Source organism: Poecilia reticulata, linkage group LG6 (assembly GCF_000633615.1).
Source record: "Poecilia reticulata strain Guanapo linkage group LG6, Guppy_female_1.0+MT, whole genome shotgun sequence".
NCBI lineage: Eukaryota > Metazoa > Chordata > Actinopteri > Cyprinodontiformes > Poeciliidae > Poecilia > Poecilia reticulata.
In genome coordinates this window covers 19,506,518-19,534,458 of record NC_024336.1, presented here as the reverse complement: position 1 = coordinate 19,534,458, position 27,941 = coordinate 19,506,518, and the positions used below count along the sequence as shown (strand labels likewise).

At 38.4% G+C, this 27,941-nt stretch overlaps 1 protein-coding gene across 2 annotated transcripts in view; it reads right to left on the bottom strand.

Annotated features, from left to right (window-relative positions):
* The window catches only part of kiaa1549la (KIAA1549-like a), an 86,013-nt gene that overhangs the window by 50,391 nt on the left and 7,681 nt on the right, over nt 1-27,941 (bottom strand). For both annotated transcript variants that reach the window (XM_017305370.1, XM_017305371.1), the window contains exons 2-4: nt 4,906-5,565; nt 2,018-2,860; nt 1,324-1,439 (exon numbers count right to left, since the gene is read on the bottom strand). In XM_017305370.1, the coding sequence (XP_017160859.1) occupies nt 1,324-1,439; nt 2,018-2,860; nt 4,906-5,565 (1,619 nt within the window). The remainder of the gene's footprint in view (nt 1-1,323; nt 1,440-2,017; nt 2,861-4,905; nt 5,566-27,941) is intronic.

The window sequence follows — 27,941 nt, the reverse complement described above, 5'->3', positions numbered from 1 at the left end:
TTTTATTTTATTTTTTTAAATCTCAGTAGAATTAAATGGAAGCTCTTTGACCAAGCGCAGCAGCAGAGAAATGTTACAGGAGACAACGAAGAAAAAAAACCTCATAAACGTAAAATCTGAAGTTGTACATAAAAGGCAAAAATAAGCCCATCTTTACGCTCCTTGAGTCATCAAATGCTGTCCAATCCCAGCAGCTGTTCCTCTTTGGATCTTCAGTGTATGTAAAAATAAAAGCTTTTACAGGAGTTCTGGATCCTAGTAAAAAGCTGCAGTGCCATTTCACTGGGGCACTTGGACTACGCATTGCACTCAGAGCTTCCCAAGMTGATAGTGGAGAGCTGAAAAATGTATAAAAAGATGAAAAAAATRTTTCTTTTATGACATAACYAGTTWATTCTCCAGTCACTGAGGGCTCTAGAGGAGGCTTATGGCTGAGGTAAGATCAACACAGATGTTATTTTTCACCAAGCTTTATGCCTTCCAGTCATTTATTCTCAGAAGAATAATTAGCTGATGAGAGATTTACATCTGCAGTTTGTGGGCAGGCATTTTGACTAGCCAATCATATTCAGTTTTGTGGTCAGTGGCTGGTCTTTTATGGTAACAATTATTGTAGGGGATGTCACTTGTGAAAGCTTCACATTGATACATGTATGGATTTAGTTCAATATTGTATGCTTTTTTTTGGATGATGGAAGTATAACCCACCTTACTGAAAAATAACTATTTTTGACCAGTAAAGGAAACAATGAAATATAAAACAATCTTAAACTGATCACATTAAAAACTGTTTTACACTTTGGCTTTCCTGTACTATTTATCTGAAATAGATATTACTGAAAAGTTATTTTTCTGTTCCCTCCAGTGATACCTGTTATTTAGATAWTAATGTTTCTGCAACACTGTATGTGCTCACTAGTTAACAACCTGTATTTCAAAGCCATTTGCAAAGTTTGCTAGCTTCTGCTATGTTTTTATTTGACATTTTGCTGAGTCATCCTAAGATTCGTAACACAGAGAAGACGTTTCCRTCCTCAAGGGAATATTCTCTCTTTTTAGTGTTTTGTTTAGCAGAAAAAAAACTGCAGATAGAGTTTTCTGCACAACATGCTATGCAAATTATGGTTTGTGACAGCATTTAGCAGTTTTTATTGTACACTTAACAGCACTTAGTTTACTTTTGATTGATACTGCAAAGTCTGTATGTAAGACCTTTGTTCTTAAACCCACTGACCAGGCCTAGTGGGTTTGTCACAAGATGATGACCTTTTGATTACCAGTGAAAAGCCGCTCGGCGTACATAAAGCCGCTGGAAACACTGACCTGCGCAGAGGCTTTGGAGTCGTTCAGGGCTCTCTGCAGAGCATGGCTCAGTCCTTTAGAAAGGTTCTGCTTTAGAATCAGGTCCAGGCGATTCCTGCGCAGCTCCATAGACAACACTGTAAAGATTTAAAGAAAAAAGGTTTAAGTAAAGAAGCTCAGTACATAATCAAGCTGGTTTGGATTTGCCTTTTTTTTTAGCAACAGCATATCACCAACTGGATTATGATCACCACAACTGTTTTTCAACAAGCCGATTTTCTATACCGAGTAATGGCTCTCCAAATCATCCTTGACCATGAATACTTCACAATGGACCTCAAGGGGCTTAGTTCATGACTTYAGATTACAGTCTTCTTGCGTCTGAATGACATAACATACATGCAAATATGTTCCTCTGCCAATTGTTAGGYACTGAAAAGAAAATGGGTGAAAAAGCAGCTAACGCCCAAAAACAAGCTTTGAAAAATCTTCAGAAAGTTTTAATAGCTTTTCACCAAAATCACTTTTAGACATTTTGCTTGTATTCAAAATGTGAAGAAAATCACTGATAATTCAAAATTCCACTGCAGTGCAATTTAAGAATATGTTAACTATTTCAAAAACAAGATAATATTCATTGTAGATTATTTTCTAAAACGTATTCAAACATGTGTTGAGCTCTAAAACTTCAAATAGGGATATCAAAGTCTCCTACCCGTTTTGACCCAGAACTTCTCCGTCACATTGCATGGCAGAGGTATTTCCTCAGCGCTGGTGGTGGAGGGACTTTGTGTGGTTGTTGTCAGAAGTGGTGTAGTTTGAACGGGGATGAGCGTAGTGGTGGGTGCTTCTGTTGTGGTGGTGGTAGTAGTAGTAGTTGTTGTTGAAGTGGTGGTGGTGGTGGTAGTAGTGGGAGCAGCAGTAGTAGTTGAGGCAGTGGTGGTTGTAGTGGGAGCTGGAGTGGTGGTGGTGGTTGTGGTGGTGGTTGTAGTAGTTGGGGGAACCGTGACTGTGGTGGTGGTAGTGGGGGCTTGCACGGTCGTAGAGGTCGTTGTTGGAGGTGTCGCGGTTGTDGCGACGAAGAGCCTCRTTTCCTCTGTGGGTGCAGCAGCTGTGATGTTYGATAGAGAAGCCTCTGTGCKCCCAGGAGTCGCTGCCTCCTGTGTTGMCATCTCTGTGCTATTAACAGTAATGCTGGTCGTTGAGGGTGTTGTTGTGGTTACTGTTGTCAGCTGAAGGCTGCCRTCGGTCACAGTGTCCTGGCTGGCGTTATTTTGGGCTATTGTGGATTCTGGTGGTGTTTCTGTTCTCTTCGTAGTAGAAAACGACACAGTTGAAGTGGTGGTTGTCGACGGGGTTGTCTTTATGGTCGTRGCTGCTGTGGTTGTGTTCTGTATGGGGATCCTGGGACGCACAGGCATGGTGGTATTCCACTGGTGGGTGGAGAAAGGGCTTGTTACATTGGGAGGAAGTGTGATGTCATGGTCACCCACTGTGGACAGGAGAGATTCAGGTACAGTGGGAAGATCCCACGCTGGTAGGCCGCTCACTAATTCATCTGAAGGGAAAAAGAACATGGRTAAGTCAAAATAAAATATTAAAGAATTTCTAAATGCAGTGTCTTGCTTCAGATATGTTCAGAAAACCCTGCTGAGYACAAAAGGYTTATTGATTTAAAATGTCCTGGTATTTTACATACTTCATGGACTCTAACWAAGCTTCCAAGGAGAGTAGAGAAGTAAGTCCACAGCATTACAGATGCACAGATGTTCCACCATACTCTGAAGTGGTCATCAGGTGACCACATATTCATCCATTGTTTCATTCCTAATTCACCTGTAGAGTTTGTTGAAGAAAAGCTACAACTAAGACACCTGTGAAAARGTTGTCACCAATACGTGACCTTAAATTATCTTTATCATGGACAAAGAATCCTAGTCAAGATTTTTTAGACATTCCTGAAAAATGCCTTTTTTTGTCTTTCCCTCAATACGACCTGAACTTTTGAGGAAAAGGAGAAAAACAGGTTACTTTTAATTTCTCGGGTCTCTGTCTCTACTTTCCAGCTTACGTACTTYCCCTTTAAATGTGTACCTATCTAACAATTTCCAAGTCTGTACTTACTTCTTGTATTTCCTCATTGCTGAACAACTATTATATTCTAAATGCAGTGACACACATTTATCCAAACCAGAGTTAGGATAACAACAAACCTATCAAGCCTCAGCTGTCACTTCACTTGTATTTGATTTAAGTAACGTACAAAAAAAAATGTTTCAAGTTGGTAGTTTTTAATTCCCTACAGAATATTGAATATTAACATGTTAACCTGAAKATACTTTTATACTAGGATTGTGACTGCAAATGCATGAGGCAGGCTACCTTTCATTTTCAAAAACATCTCCAGATTCAATCGTATCTCCCCCACAATGTCGTACCAGCAGGGGGCCCAAGCAATCTGGTTTGTGAAATCATTTGAAAKGCTTGGAGACACACTACTTTTCTCCTGCACATTCTTCAGAAAGCTAAATATTTGTGTAATAATTACCTTATTATTGAGGCGAAAACAGACACAGGAAACGGAGAGGGATGGAGGCTACGAAATGGGACTGATGATGATGATGATGATGATGATGATGGTGATGATGATGATGACGATGATGATGAAGATTATGATGGTGGCGATAAGTCTAAGATGATGAAATGATATACATGATGGAGACACTGATGAAATGTTAGAGGTGACGATTTACTGGCAATAAAGCTAAAAAAACACTGAGTTAAATTCAGTTCAATGAATTCAATTAAAATGAATTGTTAATATTAATTATTACAAGCAATCTATTGAGATTAAATCACTGTTAAAAATTACAATTGGTCATGCAGAAATGATGGATGTCTGCGGGMCTCGTTGCTGAAGCATTCAGCAGCGTGACCTCCATGTGTTTCCCTGAGAAGCTGCTGAGGCGACTGAAGCATAAACTGAATCATGTCAGTTTATCAGACACCAAATTCAGACACGTCTTCTTCAGTTTGCTAAATCCTGATAATTACTATAGAAAAAGGCTCAGTTAATGATTAATTCTGTTACAAAACACTAAAAAAACAGCAGCGTGCCATTGGAGTTTTATTTGACAAACCAACACTGACATTTTTTACAATAAATATCTACATCTGTAATTTGTATCATATTATTAGATGATGGATTAAACGGTGTTACGTAAATTTTCTACAGTTTATGATATTGTTTWTCCCTGCTGTGCTCTTTCTCTAATGTTCTCCAACAAACCTATGAGGCTTTCMCTGACGAGCTAAATTCAAATTCAGTTTGCACACAGGGAACACAGCCATTTTAAATTAAATGTGTGTGATAAATGCTAATTAAGGACTTCAGATTAAAGGGGCTGAATACACTAATAATTTTTTTAAGACTTACTTGTTAAAAAATACTTTAAACCATTCATCCTTTTCCACTTCAAAATTATACCCTACTTTCAGTTGGTCAGTCTTAAAATCCCAATAAAGGATTGTGCCTCTGCTGTGCTAAATTGTGAAAATTCAAATTAAAACTTTTTCCAGATAACTGAAAAAAATATTACCTACCCAAACTATAGTTGGTTGAAGAGTTGTTGTTTCCAGTAACCACAGATAAACTGGTCGATGGTGGAGTCTGACTCGGTTTTTTACTGGATGGAGAGGAGGGAGGAGAGGATGCTTTTGTTGTGGAGGAAGATAAGGTCTTGGATGAAGAAGAGCTTTTAGACCAAGCCGCTTTAGACAGCAGCCCTAAAGGTTTTCTGACTGCTGGAGTCTGCAGCTCTGCCGTCTCAGTCAGCATGCTAAGAACCGATGAAAGGGCCGCCTGCTCACTTTGGACCTCTCCGCTTGTCCTCAGCTTCTCCTGCACAAGCATGGGAGCCGGATCTTCRGGCACGCTTGGAAGYGCTTCCTCCTCTGCGTCGTCGACCGGCCTCCATCCCGCTTCAGCCCACGCTCGAGTTTCCGTCATAATCCCGGCCTCGGCGAAGACTTTTCCATGTGCTCCCGCGCGCACTCCTTCCTGCGTTTCTGTCCAGATTGCGGTTTTRGCCTCGGCAAACACTTTTCCCTCAGGCCAACGTCTGAGTTCAGCATCAGGACCAGCTCCAGGAGCAACATCTTTAACCCCAGCCCTGTCTCTAAATCCTGGAGTCARGATCGGGGGCACTGTGGGGTCCAGAGGTATGTCACTGTTCTTCATCRACACATAATGACCTTCCTCAGCTGCGAAGAAAGAGAGAGAGGAAAAAGAGAGARAAGGAAGGAAATTCATGTTTAATTGGGGCAGTTTGAGTCATCTGTCAGAAAGGAGACAAAGTGACTCACTTCAGCACACACATCTGGAAACCTTGAATCATTACTCCTCATAAGGTCATTCCTACTGTCCAACTGTCAGTGGATTTAAACTTGCTCTGCTTGCACATGGACTCTTGAGGAAAATACATACACACATAAAAATATCCACACTGCTCCCCTGCCTCAGACATACAGATCCAAAAGGATTAAAACTGTGACTGCTGGAAAAATAGTAATACTGTCAAAAAATAGGTCACTTATGTTTTAGAGGATAAAGCATGAGGAATTAATTTTCATGTTCCAAGATCCATAAATTAGGACACAAATGCACCCTAATCAGCCGTGATTTCACAGAGATACTAATCACATCCCGTAGGTTAGCCACACAGGCTTGTGAATTTATTATTTCCAGAGCAAACACAAAAAGCATGGCCCTTGGCTCGGATCGACAACAAATGAGGACGGAACTGGTTCTAGAAGCAAAATGGAGCTTTTGGTTATTTGTGGGCCACATACGTCATTTTTCATTTTGTAAATACTGAAAGATACATGAAAGTGAAGCAGGAAAGAKAATTAATCYTGTCAATGAATTTAACAACATACACATGCTGAATTTTGAAAACGTGGCTTGACTGAATGAGGCAATTAACCCATCTAACGCATTCAGCCTCAAGTTGGTGGGACTGAAACATGAGAATGAAAAGCTGTCCTTACTTGAAGTGTATTAATTGTCTCATTTGGATTGAAAATCTTCTTAAAGCTTCAACAGGAAACTCCAATAAAAATAATACAGTTTTTTACATATTTGTTAAAACTGTCATGATGGCTTGACAAGGATGAGACAGAAAATCTGGGAAAGAATCAAGCTTCTCTGCTTTCTTCCTGTGGTTTTACTGCCATCGGTAGAAATACACCGCTCCAAATATCAAAAATGATACATGATTTTCAAAACTTTGTATAAAGAAAAACGTACAATMCATCTTTTCTGTGAAGGTCTTACAGGATTGTTTATGAACAATAGTGAACAAAGAGCATCATGAAGACCAAAAAACACAGCAGACAAGTCAGATAAAAAGCAGTAAGAAGTTTAAAACCGGGCTAGGTATAAAACAGTATTTCAAGCTTTGGACATCCTAGAAAGAAMTGTTCAATCAATTGTCTGAAAGACTGAAAGAGAACGGCACAACTGCACCCATACCAAGACAGACGGGTTGGGCCAGCAGAACGTTAATCAGAGAAGTAGCCTAGTGGGAGAATATGACTAACTATTAGGTATGCATATCACACAGCTGACCTTTGCGTAAGATTGGCAAAACGAAATCCATAAAAATCCTATTTGCAGTTTGCCACAAGCCGTGGAGGGCATGGCAAACCTGTGAAAGGAGGTGCTCTGCCCACATGAGACCAAGCTTGATGTCCAAAGACGGTAGATGTGAAAAGAGCAAAACAAACTGCATGCCAAAATCCCTATAAAACCTTTTAAAGTTTGTTGCAATGTGACTCAATGTGGAAAAAGTCCAGGGAGTATGGAAACTTTTGCAAGGCACCATAGAATCTGTATTTAAAATTTCAACACCTCATTTCCTTTTGTAAATGTGTCAATGCGCGCCAGTGTGTCGCACACATTTCCCACATTCCCCGAGTCTCTGCAGAGGATCGGTTAATTAAAAGGAAGTGAATCTGAGCTTGAGAGACTTTGCAGAATGAGCTTTGTGCCTTGCTGCTGCGCATCCTCTGGAAACTTGCTATAAAAACATTTTAAACATCACGGCATTAATTATCATCACTGAGCAATATGTCCCTTGCTACACCATGTCATATTATAAATGCTATTAGAAGAGGAGACTAATCCACCGACTGTTTGCATTTGGGCTTCTTTGGRCTCAGAGCGGTGTTTTAGTCACTTTTAGGGAGTAGGAACAGACGAAGTTAGAAATGACAGGAGCAACAAGCTCAGGGCAATACAGGGTAAGTRACATGCCGACTAAATTTAACCTAGAAGTCATCCTCCTGCTTATACAGATTCATCAGATATGCTTTTTCTTTAATAATTTAATATGAAAAAAGGCACAAAAAGTTAACATTTTCRGGAAAGAAAACAAAACTGTTCTGCATTTCTTAATATTAYGTATTTGTTCAAACTACAAATACTAGTAGTCTGAACTTAGCACAATATTTAGCCATGATAGTTGACTGTATTTCTCTGTGCTGAAGGGGGAATGATAAGGTGACTCAAGGTTGTCAACCAGGCAAGAAACATGGCTCTAACAGAATGCTAGTGTTGCTTAGTGTCTGTTCAAGGGAACGACTTTTCAGGTTCAAACAGATAATAAKTATTAATAMTGTCTTCCATTGTCTCTGTGGCATTAGTGATATTATGTCTTGGTCATGACAGCAACTCCTTCAATAGCCAACAGTCTGTTTCCAATGGGAACAGTCAATTAAAGATGGGGATAAAGCAGTGATGAATGGATAAATGGTGAGAATAATTGAGGGAATCGATGGAATGAAGGTCTGTACTGTATAGAGGACTGTTGAGAGATTGTTTGCTCAACCAAAAGCCACCTGCTCTGGCTGAGAGCAGCATATGCAACTCCACTTTCAGACCTCCGAAAAGCACTAGGAAGGAGGAAGCTCTACTGAGATGAAATATGGACAGGATGGATGGATTGTGGAGGAGAAAGSGTGGATTAAAGGTGGATAAATGTGGATCTGAAGTGCATTAGCTTTTTGGACAAAACATGAAGGACATATTTTGCCTATTTCCATGTGAGAACATTCGGCTTACACCAGATTATGAGAATCACGGCACAGAAATGATGCACAAAGCACTGCAGGCCATTTACAACGCTTTTAAGCTGGAGTCATATTATGCCTTGACCAAGGCRTCTTGCCAGCTGGATGCGACGRTGCCCCGCTGCATCTCTGCAGCTGCCAACACAAACCTGTAAAGCCTTTTACAGCTCAGTGCAAGCCATCTGAATATTCATATATTGGTCTTTTTTYGGTACAGTTATTATTGCGCTGGTGAATGTTTAATGTTGGAGTSCGTGAACTTGTGCATTTTTTCCCCGTCTTTTTCAGTTTGATCCTAACAGAGCTGGTCCGAGTAAACCGCTACAACAGTGAGCAGAGGAGGTCAAGTGCCAAACACACAGGAAGTGTGAAGGTACAGCTGAGCCAAAACAGTCGGGGCTGTGAAGCTCTGAGAGAAAAAGTGAGGAGGGGGAGTGTGGTTGGTTCAATCTGCCAGATAGCCATCTGGTGTGGGCAGGTTTTCATTTCAATAATTAGTATTCCACACAGCAGACAAAAATAATCTATATCTTAATCACAGAGCCGTGCCAGTTGAGATATATCTACAACTACGCCAGCTTTTCTGGTATGATTTATGACAACAACCTTCAGTACAGAGGGTGTCACATAATTCATGCATAAAACCGTGGGTTCAACACTTTAGTCAAAACAAAAATAGAGAAATGAAGCACTGGAAGCAGTAGCACCTTTTTGCAGCAGAAGCAGCTATTTGCTTTTCTGTATATTCATCTTATTTCAAGGATGCATGAGTAGTAATTTGGTGGGAGAAAAAAAAGACATTTCAAAGTAAGAAGATTAAAAGTTTCTTTCAAACATGACTTTTTGTAACAATGAATCTTGAGAATCGGGGATCTAAACTACGAACTAAAATAGATTTTAAACTAAAATGTGTTTAACAGTTCAACTGTTTGTTTAACTCTTGAAGCTCTTGCAGCTCAGAAAACTAATGTTTTTAGTTTACTCTCTCAAAACATTTAACATTTTAAAGACTTGATAGTCAGTCTACATGCACATGGGTATGAAATGGTTTGTTTACTGGTATGATATTTGAAGAATGTTTAAGAGTCTGGCAATAAAAATTTACTTCCACATCATTACAAACAATACTTGTTACCCTTAATCATATGACTTACCCAATCCTAAGGTAAATTCACACCCTTTATGTCAAGAYACACGTGCTACAAAAATCTGGTTGCCTCATGAGCAACACACATCACTTACACATACATAGTTCTAAAACATTGTTGTCTAGATAAAATGGCTTTAAGATAAATACAAAAATGACCAAATTTCCAACCTCTACTAAAAGATTTGCGAAGATACTCAGGATTTTATGTGAATAAATCAGTTAAATTTGTTCTACATTTTTCTACAGTATTTCAAGCTACACACAGTTTAGCTAGAGTAGCAGTCCTGATGGCAGGTTGGAGCACTGAAACATGTCATGGTATGAGAATCAGTGGGAGAAATGTCCTTTGGCAGATTATTTTGTTAGGCTGTCCAACAGGATGGACAATAATAACATTTTCCTGGAACTATTCAAGACCATCCATCCATCTGTGGAGGCAGAAAACAATTTAAAAGGATTAGTTAATAAATCAATATATTTGAAATTTTACAAGTAGACGATAATGAAGGGAATGAAAAGCATAATTTTACTACCAGAAATACTTATTTAGTACTAGAAGGTTTCAAGATTCACTTTAAAAATGCTAGATGTGATACAAAGCTTGCTTGCTTTCTAAACAAAGCAGCCTTGCAAAAAAAACAAAAAAAAAACACAAGAGGTTTATCAGTTTCTAAAAAGGCAGCCAGGAAAAGTTTGAGAAGTGTAACAGCCTCATTAATACTCACAAGAGTTGCCAAAGTGTAAGAAAACTGCCTGGCAACAACAAAACCTAGCCAAAAGTGTTAAATGGGTGCTAAGAAAATCTSACACAAACAGAGCAGACAATCTAACACTACACTATGTTAGCTTACAGTTACATAAAATACAAATTTTACAATGAGACTGGTTTATTTTTGTATACTTAATCAGTCAGTGTCAGTCAATTACAGTGAACAAAGAAAAAAGCAGCAATTGGACTTAAGACTTACAAAAAAAAGTGATAGAGTTTTAAAATATGGACGAAGAAGAAGACAATATAAGATGTTAAATGCACAAAGCAGAAAGGATGGACAGACAGAAAGATTAAAGCAGCTCTTCTCACCACTGGTTTGTGGCATGTAATAAAGGCCACACAAAAGCCAAATTAGGCAAATCACGCACAGAGAAGTGTACATGAAATAACTTTTGATAATTGGGGAAATTAGTCGTTTTGATTAATCAAAAATGGATGTGGGAAATCTGAATGGGGGGGGGGAAAAAATCGCAAACCTCAAAAAGACCAAAAAAAACTGAAAATATAAACTCCCACAATCCRATGCTTTTGATGTGTCGGGCAGGAGTGATGTTTACGGTGCTCCAATATGTGGGTGTGGGTGTGTGTGTCTGTGTGCATGTGTGTGAGTGTGATATTTTAGCACAAAAGTCACAAAATGCCAAGCTGAAATGTCATCTCTCACAGCTGTTTAAGTCCAACATTTTGGCTGTTCAACTAAAATCAGACTCACTCCGGATAGTAGTGGCACAATGTCAAACAGTTTTTTTGTTRTTGCTGCAGTTGTCGGGCGGTTCGCTCCAAAAGCCGGGAAAAGTTGTCTTTAAACACAAATTCAAAGACAACTTGTTCCCTTTTCAACCTCCCGGCTTCCACAACCCCAAGAGCTTTTTAAAATGCTTGCTAACATGTCTTCGATTGCTAGATATCATTTCAAATCAAAGAAGGTGAGAGAAATAAAGGGGATGTTTTGCTATAGCCCTCTTAAAGAAAATACCCAACACATAAAGCAGCTTAACTCCTGACAAATCCAAAGTCAATCATTAAAGAAAAGGCAACAACACCAAGACGGGGACCTATTTGAGGCAACACAAATCAGCTGCTCTGTTCAGCTTGACAACAAGGCTGCCTCCGATGCTGGGTTTCCACAGCAACCGCAGGGATGCCGTCACCGGGGTAACCATTACCGCAGATAGGGAAAGGAAACAGAGCGTTCTGAACTTAAATCATGTCTGCCCTGCCTGTCGGATATCACCTTGAGATGGTGCAGAGAGCTGTAGCGTTTGTTATGATGTTATCAGACCAAACATAATATTAATTTCAAGCGACAACTTTCGACTTTGTGAGCGAGCAGAGCACAAAATTAATCTGTGTCACTTCATAAAACATGGAGGAAAGCGGAGCAACGGTGAATTAGTGGACTTCTGATAAAGTGAATCATTGGGGAGTGGGTCCTATTGTTATTTATTTGACAAGCGACAGATGAGCGCTGACTTCCACATGATCACAATCAGCCTCCAACACTTTACACACGTCTGATTAAAAGCCGTCTATACGCTCAGCTGCTGTCTCTACTTATACAGCTTATGATAGGTTGGAAAAGTGGACGTGATTTTTAAATGAGGGCTTGACACATGCTGGCAGCACTATTGAGATAAATGATAAATGGAGCCATAAATTGTGTATTGATCTTTATAAAAAAATAAAATAAAATCACAAAGGAATAACATGGATTCGTCGGTTGCATGAACACAACAAAGAGCRGCAACGAGTCTGCCTTTATTTGATCTCCAGTGAACCTTTATTTAGTGGAGACGGGTTACGGAGAGATACAGTCTGACTGAAACTGAGACTAATAAAATAAGCTGTATATTACAATTAGACTTCAAGCAGTGGGACCTTCTGTTTTATGTGGATGCCTGTGGGCTGAGAAGGCTCCAACCACCACTGAGTGTGCTACATTCAGATACATAACTCTCCATGCAATATACATCAAACCACAAAAGAACTGATGCTACATAAAGCCAGATGAACGAGGTTAGTTTTGTCATTTTTCCACTGCTGACATTTTATTACACCCCGTCTGGCATAAAAAAATAAAATCTAACAAATCGATGTTCACAAATGAATTATGCATCAGTCTTTTGTAGRGATGCGCCAATAAGTCACAAAAGAGAAAAAGAAATGTGCTGCAGGTTCTTTGACAGAGATAGTTGTTTCRAATCCAGAATTGTGCCCATTTATGCATCACAGCGCCTGTCCTTTCATCTGAATTTTGTTCAATTTGAAAAATATCCATCCAACTGCAGGTTGTCAAATGCATTTTAGTCAAAGAGATGATGGAGTTTTCWTATAACTAAAACAAAGATCTGCTATGCAATCGATTGGTTCTAAAGCTGAAATCATGRTAATTTAAAAGCACATCCAAAGAAAATAAGTAAAATCCTCCAAAACAAGCTCATGTAGCTATAAAGATTGATTTATTCCAGTGACAAAACTTGTATTTATTGACAGGCACTTTATCTTTTCACATACTGGTTACATCAAGTTTTGCATATGAAACATTTCAATCCTGTAACTGATTGATCGTTGATGACAGCTGATCAAATACACAACGCATCATCAATCAAATGCTCAAATATAATCAAATATTTGAGAGTCAAAAGACTTGGATTAAGAGAACAATATCAATCAGTGTTTTTGTTATTTATGTGTCTCCAACATTAGGCTGCGGCCAGTAGGTGGAATGTAAAAACGTGCACTATTAAAGCTGTACGTGTGTTGAGAAAGGCTTATTCTAATACAAATAATATCTCCTGTGAGTTGCTCCTACTTCAGGTCGAGCCAGGCTGTTGGAGGTCAGTATAAATACMGGTATACAAAAGATAGCAGATTACTATTGCAAAGCAGTCAAGAAATGTCAAAAAGTTGACAGCAAAGTCATATTAATATTTCCTCGTAGGCGTTGCGAGAATGCCAGGTGACTAACAGGAAGAAAAGTAGTTCAGGGCAGTCAGCTGGGAGACATCCACTATTATTTGCTAGTTGTGGCTGCCTGGCAGACTGCCTCCATGTTGCTTTGCTTCTCATCAGGCATCTGGCATTGTCTTAAAACATTTAGGCAGCCTGGCTGCTACTCACTCCTACTGCCTGGCCTCCTGTGAGGTTTTAATATGTTGCTCTGCTCCTCGCAGAAACCTGTGAACTGTAAATGTGAACAGAATTTTGGAACGGTGTGTCTGTATCACAGGGTTTAGAGTTAAAGGACGAGAACGCTGYTGTTCTGGCCACAGTTTATGAAGACGAATCTTCAGTTGCAATCTATTAGTCGATGTCAATGTAATGTAAATACACAAATTAACCAGCATGTCTTTTCTTGTCTTTTGTGATCACTGYATGAAGAGTGAATAACTTAGTTCATGTAATTATGATTATTGGTTTGATTTTCTTTCTCTTCTATGCTTTGCGGTTACGAACCTTTTTCTGCTGAAAGTTCAAACCCCAAACTTTAATCCATCGTATTTTTTTATCTTCACTGATTTTTACCTGGTGACGCATCTTGATCAGCTTACTTGTGCTTTATAAACAAAACTGACACTGATATTGACAAGTGGTCCGATAGTTATAAGGATGAATCAAGAGGCAGCAAGTTTAAAGCATATAATGTAAGTAAGATCTTCATCAGCTTCTACAGAGCATAAAACGAGATTCAATTACATTATTACTTGGTCACGGCTGTGACGTCTGCAAAGCATTTGCAGAAATGGCCAAGCTGTGGTTCATATTTGTAGTTGTAATAGCATTTCTGTGTTTTTCACAGAAAAAAGGCAATCGGGCTTACCTGGATACTACATTACATAAACTACAGTGTCAGATGCATAAAAATCAGATGCTGAGGGACTATTTATCTAAGGCTGTGTATCTTTATATGCCACAGACACACGATACTTGCAGAGTGTATCCAATCCATTATTTGAGTACATTTATTGAGGAAAAGCTTCCATGGTAAGAAATAAATATTTCTAGTAAAAACACATGCGCCATAATGATTTCCTGTCTTTTGGTCACTCTTCAAAATGGGAAAGACAAGAGCATGTTGTTCAAGCAAGGGAACTATGTGTTGATCTAAACAGATAAAACTATTTACATTAACTTTCCCTGATTTAAAATCAGGATAGTAATAAAAGTSGAATAGTAACAAACAAAGYTAGTCGAGAACTAATCTTTATCTTCCGACCATAGAAACCATTAGGCAGCGTCTACACAGCGATTGGTCTTTTAGACGTCCTGGAAAATGAATGTTTACTATCCTACCATCACAATCGTAAACTAAACTCTGAGACTTTAGCTGATACTATGATCAGCTGCAACAAATACCTGTTATTAGAAACAAACATCCCAGATGGGTTTGATAAAATTCAAACTATATCTGTGTGGAAATGCTCCTAATGCAGACCGTTAAGTAAGGTTCACAGTAAGCCAGTGTAAATCACTGAGACTGAAAGAGACACAGAGAACAGTCTGAAGTGGTTTTGTGGAAAATGTTAATATTTTATGACACAGCTGCCTTCTTCATAACACTTGACAAAGGGTAGCTTCAACAAGCTCCAAATTTCAACTAGGAAGAAGAAGAAAACAACCATATTTAATAAATCATTGTCTGTATTTTTTTGGTTTCTGAAAACTTTGGACAGAAGGGTTTAAATAATTTTTTGCAACCGTTTCAGCCATCACCCAACTATGTAGGCTTACACAGGAAAAAATAAGAGGATAAAAGGCTAATAGCAGAGTTTGAAATATGACCAAAAAAAAAAGTCAAGATAGAGGACAAACAGAGAGAAAACTGGCCTGTTATTCTTGGCACATAAATGAAGGAAATGGCAAAAATCTTAAATGGTATTTAATTGGATTTAAAACAAGTTTTTGAAGAGTTATATGGTGTAATTCTTCTATTATTTGTCCTAGAGGTTAAAGCACCACTTTGTATTTATTTTAGCTGACTCAGAAGCAAGAATGGCATCTATAATGATCACAAGGAATAATCCAGGATGTGGGAACATACAACATAAAGTGAAGAGCCCTAAATAAAAATGTTTCTCATTTATTTTCTCATCACTTTATGTAAACATAGTATAGCTAAATAATGCTTCAAACATCTCATTATCATACTTTTCCTTGCTTTTTCTAAAGTATTTTGTCAGTAAAATTCCACAAAGGCTGAGTACTCCATGCTGGCTCAGATCCTGGTTTTAAAAATCAGACCTAACAAACGTGCCACTGAGAAGGACCTGTACACCAGCAGAGACGGAGCTACATGTTAAAAGCTGCTCTGTAAAAGCTGCAGAGGATAACCTGAGTTGCTCAAGGTCATCTTATAGTATAGTTTGGGTTTAAAAATAAACCAAAGCTACACTGTGCAACAGAAAAAAAAGTAATTAAATGCATAAAGACTACAAAGTCCATTAGATATGACTAGGGTTCCAACTAACAATTAACTTAGAAATTAGTTATACTATTGATTATTCTGATTATTAATAAAAAAATGGATAAGAAATTGGCCCATTCTGCAGCTTTTTAAATTTATCTCTTAAATGTATTTTATGCATGATTTTAAATACATTAAAAATACAAATAAACCGATAATTAAATTCCTTTAAAAAAAAAAACCTAGCATTGCCTGAAATGCAATGGCGTTCCTTTAGACTGTGCCTGATCATTTGTAACGAAGGATGAATCTGCAACTAAAGAGATGCACTTCTAACATTAACACRTGAAAAGCTCATCTCTTTCTGTTTACAGTGTTGGTGTACAGTCTGTTCATTTTTTTTGGTTTGACCAATTAGAAAATTACCAAAAGGTGCTTGATAGAAAATTGGTTTTAAAGCATTTAAACCTATGCCACTAGGAGTTCTACGTAGAACCCTTTTTACAGAAAAAGGTGTTTTTATGTTAAATGCAAAATGTATATATCTTTAGTCCAGTTTAATTGCAACTCTGAGTATTGAGCTTTGAGTCTGTATACTCCGGTGATTAATCATTTCCTTAATTAGCTGGCAATTATTTCTATAACAGATTCACCATGATTAAGCCAATTAATTGTTTCAGTCCTAAATATGAACAACATTCAGTTACAAATGTTGTACAAATTCAATTATCAGTTGGCAGCAACACAAAGCCTTTTAAAGAATACTGCAAAACAAATGCTCCAGGTTACTGTACAGTGTTTTCTATCACACGACGTTCACTGAAAATGATGTGTCTGAAAATAAATCCCACTTTAAGATGGTAGACAGCCGAGACGGCTGCTCTTTTTACTGTTTCGCACAGKAGACGGTCCCTGATGACTAAAGCCTGCTGCACATTTAGGCCACGGTTATTGCAGCTATTTGTCCAACTCAGTGCAAGGATCACTGTGACAAAAACGCAGTTGTRACCCTTTTTCTTAACTTTTAGACGTAGAACTGGGGAAACACACTGAACTGAGAATGGCAATGAAATGGCAACTCTGTGTTTCCAAGCTTTCAGTTTATATTTCAGTCACACGCGCCCTTATTCACGTTACGAAATGTAAAYTGTTAAATCCGCAGACGACTTAACAGTCACATTTACTGACAAAGCAAAACAATCTTCTCTCACCAGCTCCTTTGTGAGGCTTCGGCAGTGCCAGATTAGACCACCTTTTCTCATTCAGAGCTTCGTCACTGCATGAATCCAGCGGTGTGTTTGAAACATTTCTCAAACACAGCGTCCATGTTGTTAATATTTATGAAGCTGATTTGTTAGCTGTACATCCATAATGCAAATCTTCTATTCCACAAGAGCCCAAAGGTAATCTATTGGATTGATACCTTGCTTCTGTGAGTGTGGATTAATTAATTTTGTCAGGCCAGCCATACTAAAAATYGACTAGATATAGAACTCAAACACTTTTTTTGCCACTTTTACTCAGCCCATAAACAACTTTACTAATTTAATATGCTGTGCTTCTTTTCTTTAATCTAATTTAAACTGTTTTCCTGTTTGTCCAATAAAGCCCTTTAAACGATCTTGTGCATGATTGGTGCCACTGCAAACAAGCCTTTAACTAGATCTTAAATGCAGACAAAAAAAATGTTGAGCTTATGTATGTTTGTTTGTTTTTTATTTTGATTTTATATTTATGGGAAGTTTGATTTCTTTAAATCATTCATGCATGTCATACTGTATCTGTCTGACTCAATAATATTGCAGAACTTCCCAATTGTAGATACAAAGAAGATAATTCATCTGCCAAGTATTTTATTAATTATTCTGTACACATCAGCTCGTATTTCTGTCATGTTCCTGCCTYTTCTCTGGTCCTTAAATTGAAGAGCAACAAACACCAAGAGACACAAGCTGGGGCCTCGGATGACTCCGTCACAGCTTTCATTTTTATTATTCCATTATTATTTTACTACACCAGGCCCATTTATTATACATTTCATCTTCTCAAACCACTGCTAAAAGGCTCTCAACTTGACACTATTCTTTTTTCTAATCATGGAAATATCACTAGTGTTAGTGTRGAAAATTRGAGCAAAAGGATGTTAATAGATTCCCCATTACATAATGTTTTCTAATCCACAGTCTCCTGAATTGGTTTCTACGTGGCATCAAAAGTTAATATGTCCTCTTAAGGTCACAGATYCTTAACAGACCAACAAAATGTTTGGTGTTGAGATCTGGACTGCGCTTCTTTTCAGTAAACCAGTGGTAATTTCTGATTTCTGTGGGTGATGGAAACATTTCTGGAAATGCAGAAAGTTTAAATTCCTATGTTAAAAGTGGGGAAAAAAATGTAAAAAAAAGTAAAAAAATAATAATAATAAATAAATAAAAACAAAACCAACATGCTCTGTGGTGACTGGAGATATTGTGTGAGGATATTTGCTGTAACCAATATTTGAACAATCAATTTCTCATGAATCACAAAGACAGAAAACATGTGCTTAGGTGCAAGTAGGAAATTACTTGTTCATCTTTCCTTTCGTGGTGATAGCTGACAAACCAGGCTATTGTCACCACCTATTAAACTGAAGTGAAAAACGTAAACTATCAAGTCATATTCTGCCTTGTGGCTGACTCAAAAAACAGCATAAACACAAACTTGACCACATCTGCAAGGTCCTGCGGAGCTTGCACACACTTTCACAGAAACCATGTTGAAGCCTTGATCTCAACCAAAACAGCTCACCCCCCACTATTCCATTCTGACTATGAAAGTCTGCACTTTAAACAATTAGGGATTAATGCCTCGCTATAAACCGAGTGGCTGCGTGGCTATTTTTAACTAGATGCATCCAGGAAATAATCCACTACAGACACACAAATACGCAACYAAAATGTGTGTCTGCCACACAACGAACTCCGAAGCATGAAGAGACAAGCAGGGGACAAAAACTGTTACATCATCTGGCCTTACGTCCGCTTACCTTGGCGCGCRCACACAGAGCGACACTTATTTTGACGATAACRCGCAGCGACGCACAAAGCAGAGCCACAGACAATCACAAGCGCAGAAACTCAAAACACACAAMCAAGCAGGGCTGCGACAGAGTGACACACAGATGGATGCAGAACATTAAAAATTAGCCCACTCGGGACCAACGGGGGGAAAATACAGAGCACAAGGAACAAACCCAAACAAACAAACGTGCATGCCAGACTGAATCCTGTCTCTTGGTTCGTCTCCCACTGCCAACCTGCTGCTGCTGCCGCTGAGGCCTTGCTCGCGTGACAACAAACTATATGATGAGAGATGATGACGGATCGCGGTGGAAATGTTCATGAGTGCTGCTGTGGGAGTGTGAGCATGACATAAGGATGATGGATGAATTGCTTCTTTTCTCGTTTGTTTCCCCGTGAGCTTCAGAAGGCTTCCAACTTAACCTCTCCCTGCAAGAAAAAGAAATGTGGTAATGCTCTCGGGGTCTAAGGAGACCAGACTGCGGCAGCTCAGAAAAGAAGGAAGCGGAAAGAGGAAGAGGTATTTGTTAGAGTGTTGATGGATCTGAGCCCAGCACTAAGATTTATATTCTACTTAAAAACAAACAGGAAGCCAATAAAAATGCCAGGAAATATATGAGACGCACATTTGGATCGGGCCAACAATTTCACGGCGGAGCTGTGTAATTCGTGAAGCCAATTCGATGGTGAGTACCAATAAATCAGGAGGGGCATCTCACTAAAGGCAAGATTTATCACAATCAGGCTGGAATTAGGATTCAAAAATGACTTTAAACAAATGTAAATTGAGAATGCTGAAGGATAATTTAAGCAGTGTGAGAAACTTAATAGTGTGGACAGATTCTCCTTTTTGGTTAACTATAGTCACATATGCTTTGATGAGTGACTAAGGATAATCTTGTAATATAGATCTATAATCTTAGATTATAATCCAACAAAAATATTACATCATCTCTACTTAAGTAAATACTCTAAAGAGCAATCTTAGCATGTATGTAGCTAGCAGATGAAATCCTACGTGTTTGTACTTTTGGGTAAGACAAAAACAGTCCTTCAGCCTTCAGGTCAAATGTAACATAAAAAGAAGATTATGATTCATAAAAGCATCTCCAAATAATATTTCTAAATAATCAGATAAATTCGGAACAGCATGACTCCCTGTTCAGATTATTAAACACCCAGAAATATCTTTTAGAAGCTTTTGGTCRTCTACGTCTACAGAACAGCCCACATTGCAGCATGTTTTATTCTTAGGTTTCAATTTTAAACTCTAGTGAAGGTGAAATGGAGAGCTATACTCTACTAGATTAATAGGTGTCTCTGCTTAGAGCTGATATATGTCACTAGGGGGAAATACAATCTGGCTTTATTGCATCAGGACTTTAATATGAMAGCCATGAAAGTAGGAAAACAAAGTCTCGGTGTCAATTCACAGTTGCATAGTGCTTCAGGTTGGTTTTATCTTTTGTTTTAGGAAAAAATCTTAGAATAAAGAATAGGTTTCACTAAGCAGCAGGTTTAGATATTTGGTTAACTAAATATGTAACAATAAGAAAAATTTTTTTATGTACCTTTGTGTTTAAAGACTAATTAGGAACAAGACAAAATGCTAAACATTGGTGATTTTCAAATGAAAAATTATCAGAATAATTATTGGATCTTTGTTTATAGTGGAGGACAAGATAAATATTACTAAAAAACATTGTTTCCAACTAGTCACAAGCYGTCATTCACCACTGACGCCATCTTTTGTTTTGAGTGGACGTCCTGGTTGTTCTATTGATGCCTGAGTTCAATGGTCCAGACCAAATGTAACATAACGTCATCATTTTTTGGCAACTATTGATTGCACTCTTGGTTGGCTTGTGTCAAAATTATGTACGTATTTCCTATAAACATTGACAGATGATATTTTAGTTCTGACACAAARGAAGTAAAGATCATTTATAAACTCCTCACAGTGTTTAAAACACTGAGTACCTGAAGTGCACCCTCACACAAATGAGTGCGCTCTTATATAAACACATATCTACCAGTCAATAGCTCTAGAACGTTTAAGATTTATAAACCTGACGTATGATTTTRTGTGCAGTGTGTGAAGCTTTATTAATTTTCCAGAAAATAAACAAGCCAAAACGGCTGCAGGATGCGTCATGTGACGCTGAACAAGCCAGCAAGTAAGCTGAGTGCATCCAATTGGCCCTGAGGCCCTGATGAGTGTTCRCCCTTAATGTGTCCCCTGTGGTAGAAAACGTGTGTTCGGTGTGAGCACACGGTGCCATTTCACTTCTGACCTTAAAAAAAAAAAACGTCAGACATTAATCTGATTAAGTGAAGTCAGAACCCTGTTTAACCACCAGCTGGTGACGAGAGGATGACGACAATAAAATCTGCTGTTGTCAAAAAAAAAAAACAGGAGTGAGAAAATAAGTGCTTCATTAATTAGTCACCACCCATTACATAACTGTCTGGACCCACAAAGTTAAGTCCACATGCACACAGAGAAACATCTTCTCCAAAAGCTTACMATCTGCAGGATGACATAACCGACTTCTAAAGGCCGTCAGAACTTCACTTCGTTCTTAATTATGAAAACAGACTAAAGATCCTGATCTGCTTCATCAGACTCACTTCTAATGTGTTTACAACCGACCACCCTCCGGTCTTCACTGTGAACTTCATGCAGAGCCAACAGGCCCACTGGCTTTTCAAATATTTCCCACTCACAAAATCTAATCTGGGTTGCTGAGTGCTTACAGCTTCCTAACACCTAAACTAGGTCTCGAACMGCATGTCTGATTATGCACAGTGATGAATATTTTATGTAGAWTTCATCTTTTTTTTTTTTCCTCAGGGCTGGTAAAAACATTGCAGAGTGAGCTCAGTGAGGTCAGAACAGTGCAGCCTGGCTTTGATTCATCTCCAGGGAATAATTACCTTTTGTCATCGAGAGCAATTCCTCCATTTACACACCATTGTGATTTGAGCTAACTAGACAGACATATTGAGATAAATAAKCTGCGGCACTGAAATAGATTCCCTTGATTGCTCCTGATTGTGGAACTTTGAATGTAATTACATGGGAAGTTCTTTAATTAGATGCAAAACGATGTAAGGCATTTTAATATAGTAGGTGTCAATGAAACACAATGTCATTATGAAACTCTGCTGTTTTTTATTATTCAAATATTTTGAAAGAATCAGATTTTATGTATGTATGTGGTGCGTGCGTGCGTGCGCGCGCGCGCGTAAAAATTTATGTACTTACACAGACAACGCCAAAATGGAAAACCTGTGGGTGAAAAACTAAGTGTGACCAATGAGATGTGCAAAAATACTCAGTCAATTTCATTAGCAGGGGTGGATCAAAAAGCCTCCGAAATGATGTGAATCCAACAAAGTTGTACAGAAAATGGCAAGCCACTGAATTAGTGGGTGTACTTAGTTTTTTAACCATTTTAGCATCTGGTAAAGAAGAAACCCATTTTTTTTATGWCCCAACATTTAAAATTCTACAATTAAGAGTGTTTACTTTTGTTTACCTGTGCCGTGTTTAGAAATAATTTTAGATTTGAACACAGACAAATCCTCCATCACGTTTTGAGCAACAAAATGCTGTGAATGGAGCCAACCGAAAGCCAAAAACAGAGACCTTGGACAGAAAAACACATAAAACTGGCCTCGAGGCCAAATGACACATCAGGAGCAGACGTGGAAGGGCACTTGGACAGAAGCACCCACCCATTCTCAGGGTGGTGAGTGATGACAGGATGGAAAGGGGTCAGCAGACGACCTCATACATAACACACAGAAGCAGAGGAAGATGAAATAGATGTTAAGCCCAAACCCCGGCCAGTAAGAAGCAGAAGCTTATCAATTTTTCACTCTGGCTCTCACTTAGATGCCGAGAGACAAATAAGTCCCTGCGGGGTTTTCTTATCAAGGTTGAAACAATCTCCGAATTTAAAGAAAAAGTACATGTCAACAATAGTTCAACAATAYAAATATCTGAAGAAACAGATCTTTGGTACAAATTATAACCCCGATTATGATTAACCTTGGAAGACTTTTTCAGTGTCTTATTCTAAAAACCTACAAATAAATTAAAGGCAAAATAAGTAGAAAAAGCAGGAAAGCTTTTCAGGACAAAACTCMCTGCCAGACTTATGATATAAAAGCCTTGCAGAAACAGGCAGGACTCCTGGAAAAAGCAAAGCACTTTTATGAATTTCATTTTCCCGTTAGAAAATAATCTTCTTGTTCTGCGTTCCTGAGGCTGAGGAAAAGGAGAAACATGGAAAACAAATCACAGAATGAAAGTCGCTTCTTTTTCTAAAACTGAGAGCAGCAGACGGAAACCGAAGTGTGTGAAGAACAAAGTCTGACTTTGGTTTGCATAACTCGGTNCGCGCGTAAAAATTTATGTACTTACACAGACAACGCCAAAATGGAAAACCTGTGGGTGAAAAACTAAGTGTGACCAATGAGATGTGCAAAAATACTCAGTCAATTTCATTAGCAGGGGTGGATCAAAAAGCCTCCGAAATGATGTGAATCCAACAAAGTTGTACAGAAAATGGCAAGCCACTGAATTAGTGGGTGTACTTAGTTTTTTAACCATTTTAGCATCTGGTAAAGAAGAAACCCATTTTTTTTATGWCCCAACATTTAAAATTCTACAATTAAGAGTGTTTACTTTTGTTTACCTGTGCCGTGTTTAGAAATAATTTTAGATTTGAACACAGACAAATCCTCCATCACGTTTTGAGCAACAAAATGCTGTGAATGGAGCCAACCGAAAGCCAAAAACAGAGACCTTGGACAGAAAAACACATAAAACTGGCCTCGAGGCCAAATGACACATCAGGAGCAGACGTGGAAGGGCACTTGGACAGAAGCACCCACCCATTCTCAGGGTGGTGAGTGATGACAGGATGGAAAGGGGTCAGCAGACGACCTCATACATAACACACAGAAGCAGAGGAAGATGAAATAGATGTTAAGCCCAAACCCCGGCCAGTAAGAAGCAGAAGCTTATCAATTTTTCACTCTGGCTCTCACTTAGATGCCGAGAGACAAATAAGTCCCTGCGGGGTTTTCTTATCAAGGTTGAAACAATCTCCGAATTTAAAGAAAAAGTACATGTCAACAATAGTTCAACAATAYAAATATCTGAAGAAACAGATCTTTGGTACAAATTATAACCCCGATTATGATTAACCTTGGAAGACTTTTTCAGTGTCTTATTCTAAAAACCTACAAATAAATTAAAGGCAAAATAAGTAGAAAAAGCAGGAAAGCTTTTCAGGACAAAACTCMCTGCCAGACTTATGATATAAAAGCCTTGCAGAAACAGGCAGGACTCCTGGAAAAAGCAAAGCACTTTTATGAATTTCATTTTCCCGTTAGAAAATAATCTTCTTGTTCTGCGTTCCTGAGGCTGAGGAAAAGGAGAAACATGGAAAACAAATCACAGAATGAAAGTCGCTTCTTTTTCTAAAACTGAGAGCAGCARACGGAAACCGAAGTGTGTGAAGAACAAAGTCTGACTTTGGTTTGCATAACTCGGTTACAAAAACACAGATAATTGTGACAGGACAGCTGATGATGATGGTGATGATGATGATGGCAGCCAAGCTGCTAAGTTGAGTCAGAACTTCAGCCTCTGTCACTTCCTGTTCTTTGCTGTGAAATGAATGTTGGACTCAGATTTGATCTTTTTTGCCTCTAAAAAAAATATTTTTAAAAAAGGAAAATGAACTTGTTATTCTCTGCTGCTTATCGCTTGTTTCCAGATGGAAATGAGTTAACTTTGGGGGAATTTTATGTCATCTCACATGTTAGATGGAAGGTTTAACAACACTATACAGTAACCCGGCCACATAATGCGATAAAATAAAGAATGCATTTACTTTTAGGCTTTTCACACATCTCTTTACGTGAGGTAAAAATTGACATTGCATGCAGATTCACTGCTGTCTCAGGATAGATAGATTCAAAAAGTGTGCATTTTTCCTTTTGTTTTAGACTTTACATAATATAGAGTCATTGGTCAGCAAATATTAATTAACATGCTGAACTGTCATTGCATCACATTATATCTGGACAGAACCAAGATCGGCATGCACACAGATGGCAAGAAGGCGAAAAGCTAAGAAAACTTGGTCGTCTTTGTGTTTCCAGCCAGAGTCAATTAAAGCAGACACACTGCAATTCCTGACAGTACATAGAAACAAAGGGTGCACACGTACAGACGAGCTTTCAGCTCTCGTTTGTACATCAAAGTGCTTCTCACTGGAGGCAGTCTGGAAATAATTAACCTTCCTGAAACACACCGGCACCGAGGAAACATGCATCCATTCACAGCCCCCACAAGATTACAAAAATACAAAGTGTGGCTAATTGGGATTATAGATGTGATGTATCCAAAACAGTTTCCGACAACCCGGGAGATTTGCAGCGGGGGGAGGAGAGGGCCCCCCCATCCATGCATAATGTATTTAATGTTCAAACTGGAGAAATATTTACAATCTGCTAATGAAAACTCTCTCATACACACATATTCCAGAAATAGCCAATAAACTTTGGAGAGCAGCAGTGAAGGGAGCACTCTGTTACTTTGATGAAAGTGTTTGGCTGCTTATGGGTAAAACGAGAAGCAGCGGATGCTTAACCTCGTTTAGATTGGCTTCTTTGTCAAAATCACAAATGGCATGAGCCAAAAATCATAAATAGGAATTATATAATCAGCCTTGTTTTGATTAGTGGGGATGCAACTCTGTGTTTCTGCCTGGCAACAGAGCGAGGAGAGGCAGCGCTGCCAGAGGAGATGTTAGCCATGACAGGAGGCRTCATTATACACACTGTCTGCAGTAAACTATGGCCCCTGAGGTAAAAACACAGTCAAAAAGAAGCAATGCTGCTCAAAATATTGTGATGACGTATACACATTTACCATCACATGCTGAAAAAAATTCTAATTGAGCAAAAACACTATAATTGATCTCCAATCCATGGCCTTTTRAGTCAAAAATATAATCAGAATATAAATGAGCGCGGTTTAAATCTTTAGATGCAAATGCAAAGCTTCTTCTTTTTTCTCTCTCTCTCTCTTCTTGTTGCTTTAAAGATCTCCAGCAGAGCATAATCAGAGCGACACAGAGGACTACAGAACAGAGAGCAGCCAAGCAGAGCGATGCAAAATGAGCTGCTGCTGCTTTAATATGAAGAACATCTGCTGGGAGGATGCAGCACCCACACACACACACACACGCACACACTCACACACACACCCGCACTACACCAGCAGCATGACCACATGTAAGATCTTTGTCCTTCTATCTGCTCATGACTGAACCTTTCCCTCAGCTGCGATCACCTGAACAGAGAGAGAAATATAACCAAGAGAAGCTGCCTTGTGATGCGAGATGGTGACGGAAAGAGGGACAGCTGTCTAAACACGAGCAGCTGGCMTGAATTAAAGCTACAATATGAAGATTTTCTCCTTGAGGCTTCAAGGTTGTGCTCCAACTGTTTCAACCTTTTCTTCTTAAAATGTCTGTCAATATTCAACTCAATCCAAGCAAACATTTCTGTAGCCTTATCATTTAATTCTCAATTTAACACAGAAAAGGCAAAAGTTAATGGATGTTTTTTTTTTTCTTTTCTGTGATCTTCCAAATGAATAGAAACATTTATTTAACTTTCCTTTCAAACAGGATTGATGTCACAAGGATTTTCCCAAAATGCATCACAGATCACGAGCAAAATTATTTTTTTTTACTTGCATTTGTTCTTTGGAGTCTGCAGCAAAACAGCAGTATGTGAGAAGGGGTTACTAAATATCTGGCCTACTGTGATTTTGCAAATCTGCTGTATCTTGTATCGCATTGTTGCAAATGAATTAGGCAACATTGACAACTTTTGACTCTACGTTCAGTTCAAAAATACTTTCTTAATCCAAAAAATGAATTAAATATTATCGCAACTCATCTTATCCAAGTTTCTTTCAAATGTTGTTGTAYGATGATGGCTATAGGCAGGAAGGATCTCCTGTAGCAGTCCATTCCATAGCATATCTGAAGAAAGCTCTGACTGAACACACTCAGGGATGTCTGTAAKCATCCATGTGAGCATCCGTATTTTTATTTATGAAAAAAGTCAGACTGAATAAAAATGCTTCAGAAACTGACTCCAGAATCTGATAAAAGTCCCTCATCCAGCAGTGTGATAAYGAAAGCCAAACAATTGTGTAAATTGGAATATTATATTATATTATTAAATGTTATTCCGTATTAGAAAAAAAAAGTTTCGGTAAAATTAATTTGGCACATTTAACATGAATTTGCTGTGATTGATGGGAAATGCCTGCAAGCTCTCTCTGAAAAAAAGAAACCAGCCTGCAGGGATGTAGAGACACACCAGCTTAAAAAAAACAGTGAGAAGATTAAAAAATAACTAAAATATCACCATAGCAATATAGAAAATAAAAATAATAATATTTCCTCAGACAACAGACGCCTTCCTGCTTGTTTTTCMTATGGGGTGTCTTTAAAACCTAGTTGCCTCATATGTTTGGTGACAGTAAAATGTATTAAAATATGCAGCAAAGCTGAAAGCAAACTAATTACTTGAACAAYAAACTCACACAAAACTCCAGTTATCTAAGAAAAAAGCTTAACAAATCCACCAGATCCATAAASAAAATATTYCAACACACTCAGCAGGTGCTAAAGAGTGTGATTTAGTGGATTTGATTATATTTATTGCATTCTTAGTTTCAATTTCATTTATTCATTTAATTTAGTTACTATAATTCTATTTACTCCTTTAACATAAAATAAACATTCAAAAAATACTTTCTTCAAAGCAATTTTTTATTTTTTTACATTGTAAAATTTTTAAAGTGATGATTTCACAAATGCTTCACACGAGGTGTCCGTCTCCCTTAGCAACATATGAAATAGATGCATGCTCTTCACTTTGGCAGGCTGGATACTGGCCTACTGGAATCCCTGGAACTACTGGAATTTCATGGGCTACCCCACCCTTCACGCCAACTGGTGTACTGGGTGGGGAGCCCTCAAGCTCCTGACATGAGACTCACTCACAGCTGTTTAA